Source organism: Drosophila teissieri, chromosome 2R, assembly GCF_016746235.2.
Source record: "Drosophila teissieri strain GT53w chromosome 2R, Prin_Dtei_1.1, whole genome shotgun sequence".
In the NCBI taxonomy this organism is placed as follows: Eukaryota; Metazoa; Arthropoda; class Insecta; order Diptera; family Drosophilidae; genus Drosophila; species Drosophila teissieri.
This window is the reverse complement of record NC_053030.1, coordinates 23675513-23688960: the sequence shown is the minus strand read 5'-3', so window position 1 is coordinate 23688960 and position 13448 is coordinate 23675513. Positions and strand designations below refer to the sequence as shown.

Genomic DNA, 13448 nt, shown 5'->3' with positions numbered 1-13448 from the left:
CTTATAATAACTTAATTCGTACAACAATGCATAAAAGAGAAGCAAAATAAAAAAAAGCCAAACAAAAATTGGAAGAAGGTCAACAATATAATAAAACCCCTGCTTCCTTATGGCGCCCAAGATGAAGTATCTAAGAGTATGTCAGTATTGCTGATTTTATTTTTATTTTACACCCCTATGATATACTTTCTCCTTCCTTGGCTTCCCTTGATATCAAGTTCTTACTGCCAAAATACAAATTTGCTTACAAAAAATGGACACATTCCTTATGGGCTTAGATACTCTTGCATAGGGAGAATATGTTCTTAGGAGAACTTGCTAAACAGTTGTTTGCATATCGTAGAATACATTTATTTTATATACTCTTGCACAGGGTGTTAGCATTTCACTTAGAAGTTGGCACCATAGTTATAAAGCATTTTAATGAAAAAATAAAATTAGAACTATTCATACCGTAAAAACATACGAAAATTTGTTTGAAACATTTTTGAGGATTCAAAATATTGATTCGTCGTTTTTAATAAAATTGTTTTAACTTTATCAAAGTCATACGGTATTGAATTTTTATAACTCAGTATTTTACTGAGTATGTCAAATGCGGCTTGCTTAAGCTAGTTTTCGTTCTGGTTTTTTATTAAATACATTGTTGGAAAGGCACCCAAATTTTGGGTTTCGCATTTTCGCCTTACTTTTTATATATAACCAATGTTGTGCGTAAGATGTTCAGATAAACGCATTAGAGTGAAACTTTGGTTCGTAGTGTTTGGCATATAAGTCAATTACATGGATCATTTATTACATGGCTAAAGAGACCTTTGTATCTGTCCTTGGCTGTTGATGGTGCCGTGTGTTTGTTATGTACTTTTTTTCTTTAATAGTCTTCTTGACTAGATTTTTTTCCATGAGGATTACGTTATCCCAACATATTATCGATGATAGTCCTGGACCTGGGGGTGGTAAGTCAATCTTTTTTTACACGCGACGAAATTTTTATTGGGATAGAATGCCGAAAATTAAGCATAATCCAAGATCATGTTGCATGCATTAATTTATGTATCTAGTATCTTATTGAAATCCTAAATCAATAGATTTTAATTGATTTCACAGTTTAAATTATGAGGACTAAGTACTGAATCTTGGGTGATGTTTAAATACTGTTTAGGCTTATATTTTTAAGATCATTTGAAAAGCTAGTGTACATTTTCTCAGTAGTATAACAACATAAACAGCTACAAAACGCTAGAAGAAAAGATTCCCCGACCATTAAAACTTGTGGCTTGGATAATTCACAATTTTCTCAGTTTGCTCGGTGAAACCGGACTGTCCATTTTTTGCGTACGGTACAAAGCGCATGGTAAATATCTGCCACTAAAAAGATACAGATACCCTTGTTGTGAATGCCATCTTACTCGAATTGAGTGCCATGCTCCCGTGAGATTGTTTGATTAATGGCCCACAAGACTTTTTTGTTTTTCTAGTTCGTAAGGAAACTGTTAACGGACATGTGGGCTGGACCCTATTAACTTTCCCCGCAATATAAACAGAGCAGTTTTTACCTAAACAAAAAGTTCACTGTTTATAACGCAAAATCATCAAGTTAACATTTATATATGATTTATAGCACATTCATACGACATGGGGCTTCCAAATTGTATTGGTTCCGTTCAAATTTACAGCACGATATGGGGAAACCCATCAGAAACTACCTGGCGCTGACAGTTTGCGTTAGTCACGCGAAGACATTTAAGCGTTATTGTGCTTGACGTTATATAAATATAATCTTTATCATGACCCTATTGCTACATTTAATGGAGCCTAACATGTTTCCACAAACAAACCATATTGTTAAAATTACAATTAAGATCCATTTGTTGACGCTGGAAGAATTCTCAAAAAATGTATTAATTTAGGTCTGACAAATTTTTAGACAATTACTTTATCCATTCACAGCGGTTAGAGAGTTTGTCGCACGCACGCATGTGGCTGTTTTTATTCGCTATGTGCTTAATTCGTAAAGTAAAATAAAATATCCTTTCATATTTAAATGTCGTCAGCGGATACTTTACTTATCAACTTGATCTAATGATAAACGATCCAAAGCTTCCGAGATGGACATGACTAGTTTGAGGGAGTGGATTGTTGGTCATAATTAAAATTGTATAAATAATAAAAAAATAGTCGATAAAGTTTTATTGTACCTTTTCATACTATTCAAAAAATGTTGTATACCATTTTATTGTATGGATAACTGATACAAATATGTTAAAATTATAATTTTGCACTTCCTCTTAAGCATAATGATGCAACTGGTATTAATCTATCAGGATTTTCATATTTCGTGCTACTTATAAATCCTTAAACCACAACGTATAAAGACAAATAAATTATCTTACGGTGTATAGCGCTGGCAGATGTACAGCAGCTAGGTACAGAAAGTACGCCGATATGCATAATCCTTATGCACACATTTTACTTAGACAATGGTAAGATTTGATTAAGGATGACGGGTGTTGAAAAAATACGTTTATATACTCGCACATACATTGATGGTATCAGAATTGACGAAGAATTTGAAAAACTGAAAAGGGCCAAACAGCTGTTCACCTTGTTTGGCGTATGCAAAGTAGAATTAAATAATTGTTTCTGGCACTAGATGAGTGTTAAAAGGGTATTTCTTAATTTATTTAAAATAAAATGGTTTAACGGTAAAGTATTCAAAATTACAAATCGTAATTATTTTTTTACAGTTACGATTACAACTACTATACAAAATATACCAGCCCAATGACGTAAGCTTAAAATTGTTTATTAGGTGTATTAGCTTTTTAATCCTGTTCTTGCCGGCTGTTCGAAGCAAGCATTCTCAGAAGAAACAAAAGACTTTTTTGTTATTAATTTGATCTTCAATTTCTTCATCTCAAAGAAGAGAAGAATATACCTGAGTGATCGGATATTGTTCAGGAAACGTCGATAATCCCTCCAGATCACCCTACTTATTTAGAAAATCTTACCACCGTAAGTTTTGCAAAGAACTTACCTAACATAAATAAGCCCTAGCTATTTAAATTAAGTACAAAGTGTTGGTGAAATTTCCTTTGATAAATAAATCTCTTCGGCTAAACCATTGGTATGTGAACTATTTTATTTCTAAGAAGAAAATTCTACTGTGGGTTAATCGGATTGCTTTACGCGGGTCTCAGAAAATGCAATTTATATTTTTGTTGGCCTCAGTCAGTGAGGTCTAACTAAATATATGCAACTAGTTCGAAAGAAAGCATCGGCATTTTGGTACCATAAAAGTAAATCCAGAAAATGGATGCCCTACACATTCAATTAATATACGTAGAAACAGCCTAGGACTTGTTAAGCCCAAACTAATAAACCCCGCCAATAATTTTTAATGTCGTTAGGACACTGGTAGAGGAAGCTTTTGTTGTCTCATGAAAATTTGTTAAGGAACTTAAGCTACGCATAAAATACTGTAACTTTTTATACCCAAACTATGCGCTTCTGTCAGTTGTTATAAAGGACACATGTCCATATTCTGTCTCCTGTCAGCCAACAGTGCCAGCGCATAAATTTTTTATTCAAACCCACACACACCAGAAATGATTTTGTGAGCTGTGACATAGGCACACCTTTAGCAGTGTGTTGAATTCGTGTTCAGGTCGAAAAGTATTTAGTTCAAGAGCAGAAAACTTTAGTATACATCTACGTCTTTGGGTTTATTTTTAGAGGGATGGTTTTCTGTTAAAGGAATCCTTTTTGAAAAGCACGAAAATCCAGTACCATAAACTTAGCGTAAAGATTATGTAATTTTTACTAATTATTTAAAATGTTTTATTCGAAACGGTTTATCTTGTTGCTGTTTTCGTTAAACAATACAAATACCAAGAAAGCGAGTGCTCGGCTGTCATGACTGAACCGTTACTCAACTAATGCATTTTAAAATATGTATACGTTTATACACAAAAGACGTGATGTGATATCCTTACTATGTCGCACGAACTTTTAAATTCATAATCAGTTTTCGGTATTGGCAACAAAAAGAATTGTAAAATGGTGATATGGTCGCTGATCTATCAAGCATGTATACAGTTTGTGTGTTCAAAAGTATGTAACTCTACCTGTTACACCTTTTTAACGAATCTAGAATACCCTTTCACTTTACGAGAACAAAAATACAAAATAAGACCAAGTCACTAGGCGTAAAGAAAATGAAAAAGGACACTGAACTGGACTTCTGTCTTGCGTGGGAAAGGCAAACTGGTTTGCTTCGAGCGAAAATACAATAAATTATGTGTGGTCACAAAGGGCAACAGACAGTACAATGGAAAACAATTATAGATTGTGAGGAAGAACGTTTGAGTTACACAGAAACTGGGCAAATTCGAAGTGAGGGGCTTAAAAGTATTGCCAAAGGATTGTATATTCTGCTGGCCGTTGTGTAATTTACGGACTCTGAGGGATCGGGATCTTGCTGACCATTTTTAAACAGCTGCACTTGGATTCACAGCATGCCGGCATCGACCCGGCCCCTTTGCTGCACGTGGCCTGTTTACATTTTAGATGTAATTTAACGTAATGTTGCAAAGTAACAATTTATGTGAAATGACACACAAAATAAGTCAAGTCTGTTTGTCTGTTGCAATTATACATTTTTAAATTTATTTTTGGTTGACATTTCAGGTAAGCATTGTAATATGCTGTACTAACTTAGAGGGTTAACTATATTATATTCTATAATATGTAGTTGAATTGGTAAAAACAAAAATATACGCTGACCTATTCTGACAGAATTTTAAGTTAGATATGAAATTATGAGTAATTTAAGCCTGCTATATGATCATTTGCGTATCAATGAAAAGAACACTTCACCTCCGATTGAATGATTAAAACTACGCCTAACCCATTAAGTCCACTAAAAAAGTAGGGTTTTTAAAAATGACTATTAAAAATGACTATAGAAAAGACATGAAAGTTTATTTTTTAAAAGTTGATGACGGGCAGATGGAAGAAAGGATAGATGGTCACGCGACTGTCGATGCTGATACAAACGATTTATACTGCTAAGCTCCAGCCTATATTTTGTTCGTTTAAGGTAAAAATACAACTTCCTATATATGCCTAGGAATACAACGTATAATTCATATGAAAACTTTTTAATTACTTTAGTTAAGGGAATGTCACTTTCTATTTAGACAAACTGCTTTAATCATTTGAGTTTACAGAATGACATTTTTTATGTCACTTTCTATTTAGACAAACTGCTTTAATCATTTGAGTTTACAGAATGAAATTTTTTATATAGGTAGTTTTATATACATATGTGTGGATGAGCTCAGTTGTCAGCAACACATTCTAGCTTAGGGCAATATATCTGTTCAGAATGCTCAGAATCCATCCCGAATTTCTCCTTCTTTTTGACCCACGCACTTTGGCAACAACATTTTAAGCTACGCCGTAGTGTTTTTTGCAGGACATTCTCAGCTTTGACATCCTTCATTTTATCCTCCAGCAGAATCGTCGCTAGGATACCCTTTGCTTCTTTGGGTACAGCCTACCGTTATTTGATGCCTTGTTAACTTTCATCTGCGGAACCTGCAATGGATGTAGTGAAGGGCAGAAATTTGTCTTGTTTTTTTTTGGTTTTTCAATAAATGGACTTTCTGTGAAGGGGGCGGCGGCCGTTGGCAAAGCTGTTTTTATTTTTGTATTAACGAGAAGAACTACGCCGTTTCATACATTTTTTTATTTAACATTTCTTGTAAGCTTGTTTTTATTCTTCTGGGATGGCGTTATATCCACTGCCAGTTATTCCTTTGTAGTAGCCAGTTTATTAGCTTGTAGTATATTGTAGCGGCTTTAGGTTACCGGAGCAGCCGGTCGCTGAACCATACACCACCTATTTTGTTAGTATTTAAAATTAAATCAAAACATAAATAATATACATTTTAAGATACTAAAAAAATTTTAATTTGCTTTCTATAAAACAACCTTAGTACTTCTAACTATTGGTCACGGATCGGTTATTCATTTATAGTATTTATGTTTTACAAAAGCCTTTATAGACAGAAAGTGAGTCCGTACGTTTGTTTGTTTAGATAAATCCTTTTAATTGACGTGCAATTTTTTAATTAGTTTCTTGAAGTTATAAAATTAATTTCATTTGGCTCCACACTTTCCATGTTGTTTATTTAGCTAAAACATAAACCAGAATTATCTACATTTTAGGTCAAAGAAAATTTACATTTTCAATCCGTGTATAATGAAATGCAAGGTTGGAAGATCTGAACGTCGACACTTTTTACATTACAAAACACATTACTAAAATAAATAAGATGTCACGTCCACTAATCTGCGATTTTTGAAACACAATACATACATCCTAATGTTTATTTATGTATATGTTTGGTTATGAAGAAATAGTAGAATCTTTTTAATAGTACAAATATTTTACATTAGTTTCTCTCACTTTATAGACCTCGTAAAATTAATTGCTTTATATAATTTTATTGTATTTATTTATAAAGCTATACAGCTTTGTTGAACCTCAATATACATATGTATATGAATTGTAATCTACGGCAGGCTTTCTTACTAATCTGTAGATGGCAAAAAAAGATATACTGTAAATTTTTTATTAGCCAAGATCAAAACCACTGGGTTTATGTACCATTTTGGTATATTTAGCTGCATATGGTATTTTTACGGATTTCCGTTAACATGATATACACTCGTTTTGGTTTACAGTATGTGTGCATGTACATACACTCGCTTACACATATTTATAAATATGTGCATTTATTATAAAAAAAGGAAACACAAGATTTGATTATTGGTTAAAAACCGATATACGATATGATTGGTTCTTCTGCGAAACGCAAATGTTTTGAAAATACCAGATGTGGTATACTTTTCATTTGCATCCTCTTCTCCTTAAGGTTTTAGTATACAATTGTTTTTGTAAATGAATTTTTTTTGTTTGTATACCATTTGTAAAAAAAATGCAACATTTTTGTAATTTTTATATGCGTTACTCGCGGACTAAAAGTGTATACTAGATTCGTTGAAAAGTATATAAAAACGTTTCCGACCCCATAAAGTATGATAATGTCCGTCTGTCCTTCCGTATGCTGAGATTAGACATGCAGATTCCAAGTTGAGGTTCCAAGTTTCCTGATGTTGCCATGCCCACTCTAACACCCACAAACGTCGCAAAACTGCCACGCCCACAATTCTGAAATTTGTGGGTTTTATTATTTGTTTTTCCAAATTCTATCGATATGCTTAATTTTTATATTTAAATTGATTCTTAAAATAATATGTATGTATATTTCATAGTTAATCCTGATTATTATGTCCTGAACACATATACTCACAAGCCATAGTTTCATTTAAATGATCAGTAATGTGTTTGCTAGTAAACAAATATGTTCATACATATGAACATTTTTATATTTATATTAATATTTATATTTATACTTTTAATTTATTATTTTTCGCATAGTAGCTTCACCACTGTTTCTGTATTTCGATATGCTTAATCTTATCGTTTTTACTGATAAACATTACTTAAAAGATAAAAGCGATTGCTCATGGGCGAGGCACAGGTTGTAGCTGGTCAGAAAATGAACCATTCAGTTCAAGAGAGACAGCTGGTACAACAAGGTAGTGTTCTGAAATCTGGTAGTAAGCGGTAGTAAAATATAAAAACTTAAGCAAGTTAACAACTGATTAATTAATAAACGCCTTCGTGAATAAAAATATTTCGGTTTTCCGTTTCTGTACGCAATGATTAACTTACGTTACAAATATTTCAAGAACGTGTTGTTAAATACGCAAAACTTCTTATCTAATCGCAGGGCCCTAAACTATGTTAGCTTTAGCAAGTGCTAGAATTGGGGCGCGGGTCCACAATGTTCTTATGTGTAATTTACACCTGACTCATTTTTTTATGTATCACCGATTGCAAAGTTTCACAATTATTAGTTGTACAGTATTACCAATCTACATAGTACAAGCTACACCAGTAGTTTGACGATCTCATAAAATGTGAAACCGATATCCCCAACAATGTTTAAGTGTAATTTACGCCTGACTCATTTTTTTATGTATCACCGATTGCAAAGTTTCACAATTATCAGTTGTACAGTATTACCAATCTATATATGTAGTTCAAACTACACCAGTAGTTTGAGGATTAAATAAAATGTGAAACTGATATCCTCATCAATGTTTTTAAGTGTAATTTACACCTGACTCATTTTTAGTTATCACCGATTGCAATGTGTCACAATTATAAGATGTGCAGTATATTCAATCTATATAGTAAAAACTTCACCTGTAGTTTGAGAATCTCATAAAATGAGAAAGCGATATCAATGAATACATCTACCACACTTGACTAATTAGCATAACTAGCATGTTCTCATACTGATCCAACGCACATTTGCACATCCAACGCTTAGTTCGATTTCATATGTAAAATATAATGATATTTGATTCAATTAAATTTGTAGTTACCACAACGAAAACGATTTACCTAACCATGAAACCGAAGCAACTTTTGGCAGCAGCTCTCTGTCTAGCTGCTTCCATTATTCTGGAGACAAAGGCACAGGAAAATGCAATGTTGCAAATTCCACCTTCATTGGTTGAGTGTTATAATACATCATACTTCATGAATCGGGATAATCGTCTACCAGCCAACATGGATACGCTTATTTCTCTTATCGAAAAAGTAGAAAATAGCTACGCATCTAGTTCAGGTGTACAAGCCGATATTCGAACCGTGTCGGTAGCCTTGCTGCATCGTTTCCGTCAAGATGGCATTAAGAAGGCCGCTGGAATAAATGCAGCGGACGGGGTAATACCGTACAGTCCAACAGGCTTTCAGTTTCCAAAGTTAAAAATTTTGCTCTCAGGGCTTATACCGGGAAACGCCTATACCTTTCCCAACAGTTCATTGACAAGAGTGGAGCGGTGCTCCCTCCATTTTATGCTATCAAGCACCTTTGACACAAGAACGCGCGGCGATGAAAACAATGTGTGCAATCAACTCTCTCAGTATAGAGCCCAGCGACTGCCGAGATCCTTAAGAAAGGAGCATGACAATAATTTTATAAGCGATTCTGAATGGCTGGAAGCACGCCCGAAACGAGGACGATCATCCGACTCAGTATCAAAATACGAACAATTGGGAGAATTAGACTACGAATCCGACTGGGCTTATGCCGGCCCTGAAACTAGCCAATGCCCTGTCGAGGACGGTTTAGTACGAACACGCTGGGGAACTATTTCTGGAGGCACTCTGATCGCCGGTATTGCTGCTGGTGTCCAGCAGCAGACAGTGCAACTTAATCAGCTATTGACCCGGGCTACCCCACTACGCGCTCGTAGTCGCAGTCAGTCCCAGACTAGCAATACTATTGACAACAGGTGGGCGGCGACTTTGGCCGGGGAGTTGGCGGAAGTCACGTTGGTCCAACTACCAGTGTCGAATGGCAATTCCGCTTCCGTTGGGGCTACCGGTGGATGGAATGACACAGTCCTACCCCATTGGTACTTCCTATCGCAGCGCAACAACCTTGAGGCTACCGATGCCGAGATCCGTGGTGGCCTTGATGGTCTGATTCTGGCTAAGAATGTGGCCAGTTGGAGGACTCAAGCATCAAGCCTTAAACTTTCCCAATTGCTGCGCATGTACTACTCAACAAATGGTGTCCTTAGTTCAGGGATCAACGCCTGCAGTAGGCAAAATCAATTCACAAATGTGGCTCCATCGCAGGAAATGGAGGACCAGACAAATGCGTTTGCCGTAGTACTGGATCGGCAGATGCAGCTGCGTGTCACCCTCCAGCCTTCCCTTATTTCCCAATTTGCTGGTAACGCTACCGCATCTCTGGTGACGTATGTGCGTAAGTAATAATAAGTCATTATTATCGCGGAACCACCTTGCTTTTACTTAGATCTCAAGATATCCAGAATATTCGACACTATGCTAAACTTTTGAAATACGTCTTTATTGCTTCCGTGTGCATTACGGCTTGCGATTTCCTTAAACAGCACAATCGTTAAACGATGTCTCTTGCGTGGCCACCAGTAATCTTGATTTGACAGATTCCATAACTCCAATGACTAACCTGTATCTCTTCTTGGATACTTCTTGGCAATATAGCACCATTGTTGACTATGTAGCGTAAGTTCGTCTTCTCAAAGTATTGCAGACAGTACATATATAATATAATAATGCAACAACATTTTGAATAAATTATTTTTAGTTATGTTATCCAGCAGCTTAATATTCACCCCTATGCCAGCACAATCACAATGCTTTCCGCACAAGATGGATCGATTATCGTAAACACCACAAACTATATTACCGATGTCTATCAGCAATGGAATGCCACTTCACAGGCGACTTGTAAGTTCCATTTGCGAGAGATTTGCTATCGATTAAACGTTTCTTCGCAGATACTCAGGGATTCAACCTTCCTAATGTTCTGCGTACAATTCAAAATCTAACCCAGAACTTAATGAATGAAGAAAAGACTAATTCGAGCTTAAGTGGTCACTCACTAGTAGCTCTTATCATTCCGAATCAGCAAACGGTCAATGATGGTGACTCCAGTTACGCCACTACAGAAATTCAGTACATTCAGGAGCAAATTCCAGACCTGCGTTTTATATATTATGGTGGTGGAAGCATTCAACGGTTTTCAAGCTTTGTCCGAGATCCCACCCAAGACCTTTTCTCCCTCACGTTGGGCAGTACACCGGCGACTTCAGCGGGGCCCGTAGCAAAGCGCATTGTCCAAAGTAAGTCAACTTATTTAACTTTATTATTAAAAATTATTTATAGGCTCTTTTTCCTTGCAGTTCCCCGTCGCATTATTAATCCACGTTGTGGATCAAGTTGGTACACAAATAGCTGGGGTATTTAACTAATTATTAAATAAATATCATTTTTATATTTACTATTTTATATACCTAACAGGTACTGATCAAACAGCTCAATATGTTGGACCTGGAAAGGTGAATTTTTACCGAGTTTCTGCTAACTATTTCTTTGGCACTGGTGCGAATCGCTTTTTGACCATTCAATCTCAGAATGGAGGAACTTATACCATATGCACTTCACGTACATATGCATGGCCGCAGCAAAACTCAACTACTCTTTCTACAGCAAGCTCGATAGCTCAGAGTTGCACACAAATAAGTGGAAATAGTTATAGCTACGATCTTTCAAGTGCCTGTGAGGGCTACTATACTATCACCCAGTGTCCAGACTTGTATTTGTCGGTCCAAGCTACATCAAATACCACGTCCTGTACACAAGATGCTTGCCAGACCCCTGATCAATGGCGTTATATAATGTCAATGGTCAACATGGGATGCTACAGCGGTGTTTCGGGTCTAGCAGCCAGCCTACTAACAATTATATTTGCATTGTTAGCTCTAATGCAGATTCAATGATTGGTAACTAGTGTATGGTAGTATTAGTGGTACTGCCGCAGGTTTTAAATCATAAGTCATGTCTCTTTTCGCAAACAACTATTTTTTCGTTTCGCATTAATCTTGTTTCAATAAACAGTCCTAAATAAATTTCCTGAATATAACTATTCTGGCTATTTTTATTTGATATGTTTGGTGGTTCCCGATAGGCTCTGTTTAACAAAGACAAACTTATACTAATTTAACAACTTTTTGTTTGGTTTCTAGCAATTATGGATTACTTTCCGTCTCCGCAATGGTCTGAAATATCCAATCTAACCACAATAAAGACTGATCTATATGTGTTTGTCGACACATACTGGCCTTTCGGCTTGGTTGTTGATTACGTAACGTAAGTTTGCTCAACGAGAAACGAGAAAGAAAATTGTAATTTATTAATAAGATGTTTTTGCAGCTATGTGCTGCAGGGCCTTAACATTCATCCATACGCAAGTAAAGTTACCATATTCGCAGCTTACGATACCACAGTTATTGTGAATACCACCGACTACATTATCAACGTCTATGAAAATTGGAATTCAACTTCGCACTCTTGGCGTAAGACTAAATTAAACTGATTGATATTTCAATAATTGTATTCATTACAGATCCACCCGGTCTTAGTCTGCCACGTATCCTAAACACTTTAAATGCAAGAGTTGAGGACTTGCTTGAAACAGATCGTGCTACCGATAATCTGGGAGGCCGATCATTAGTTGCGCTATTAATACCCAGTACGCTATCTTACGTAGATGAGGAAGACTATGATTATTGTCAGCGATATTTGGAAAGAATGCGTGTGCGTTTACCCAGTTTGCACCTTATTTACTATGGAGGGGGAGCGTTGGTAAGGTTCCACGACTTCGTAGGCGATCCAAGTAAAGATTTGTACCTTTTGAACACCGAAAAGCCACCCGACAGTTGCGGTGCTCCCGTTATTACGCGAATTCGGCAAGGTGATACCTTAATTTGTATATAATCAATTAAAACTTATCGCCGACTTTTTTTTAGTGCCCCGTCGAATTTCAAATCCACGTTGCAATGTTAAAGGCGCAATTAGCGAGTTTGGAACCAATTCCTTGACACAATTTGGGAGTTTGGGCAGTATTAATTTCTACAGACTGGACTCACTATATCTACCGGCTAGACAGAGTATGCGTTACCTAAAAGTTTCCCCCATTAGTAAAATTACTTTTACTGTTTGCACCTCCCGAAGCATTGAACGCCCATTTAGAAATTTAAGTGCGCCATTAAGGGCGGAAGAGAACTGCGAATCTACAGCACTGGGATCATTTAGCTTTGATCTTACTGATGCGTGTGTTGGTTATACCTTTGTGCCTTGTCCTCCTTTATTTTTCTCAGTCCAGGCTCAAAGCTTTGGCGAGGTTTCATGTATAGTTGAGGCTTGTCAAACTCCAGATGAGGCGCAGTATATCATTAGTTTAAATAATCTTGGCTGTAACGGAGCTACCGTCGCAACCATTAATATGGCATTACCTTCTATGGCTTGTCTATTTTTATTTTTTCGCATTTTAAGAAAATATAATTCCTAATGAAAAATTTAATGAAATTATTATTATATTCAAGTAAAACTAAAAAAAAACGATTTTTGCTTTTCGCTGATTTTTTGATGTTTTAAGTTACACCCAAAAAAAATAACACATATTTTAAAAAATTTGGTAAAACCAATAATGAAAAAAATATTTGCCAGTCCTTTTCATGGACTTTTAGTTTATCCAATACACCCTCCACGCTAGCGGGTGCACCATCCTCCTCAGGCTAGAATAATATTGGGATTGTAGCGACATCTAGCTCTGGATTGTAATATAATTTTTGACGTGTAAGGTAAGGAAAACGATATCATTGTTTCGACATTTATATAACACTAGTGAAAGGAGGCGCGCTTACTTTGCAATTGTATTTACACCACAATTACATAATATTTATGAAAG

General features: G+C 35.9%; 1 protein-coding gene across 2 annotated transcripts; it reads left to right on the top strand.

Moving 5' to 3' along the window:
- The first annotated feature begins 7617 nt into the window (after positions 1-7617).
- On the top strand, positions 7618-13049 carry LOC122612561. 2 transcript variants are annotated; one of them, XM_043786268.1, is made up of 7 exons: positions 7618-7671; positions 8523-9920; positions 10069-10201; positions 10284-10426; positions 10477-10821; positions 10882-10938; positions 11000-11621. In XM_043786268.1, the coding sequence occupies exons 1-7, from the start codon at positions 7632-7634 to the stop codon at positions 11476-11478; spliced, it is 2595 nt and encodes an 864-aa protein (XP_043642203.1). In that variant the 5' UTR covers positions 7618-7631; the 3' UTR covers positions 11479-11621. The 2 variants fall into 2 exon arrangements, with proteins under 2 accessions (XP_043642203.1, XP_043642201.1); XM_043786266.1 differs by lacking the exons at positions 10069-10201; positions 10284-10426; positions 10477-10821; positions 10882-10938; positions 11000-11621 and adding exons at positions 11725-11848; positions 11912-12054; positions 12105-12452; positions 12508-13049 and having other exon boundaries at positions 7632-7671.
- The last annotated feature ends 399 nt before the right edge of the window (positions 13050-13448 follow it).

Excerpts from the sequence above, each read along its gene's own strand:
- LOC122612561 (XM_043786266.1), top strand. The coding sequence starts at position 7,632 with ATGAACCATTCAGTTCAAGAGAGACAGCTGGTACAACAAG. Across the intron at positions 9,921-11,724 it reads ATCTCTGGTGACGTATGTGC|CAATTATGGATTACTTTCCG; the intron begins GTAAGTAATAAT and ends TTTGGTTTCTAG. Across the intron at positions 12,055-12,104 it reads TTCAACTTCGCACTCTTGGC|ATCCACCCGGTCTTAGTCTG; the intron begins GTAAGACTAAAT and ends TATTCATTACAG.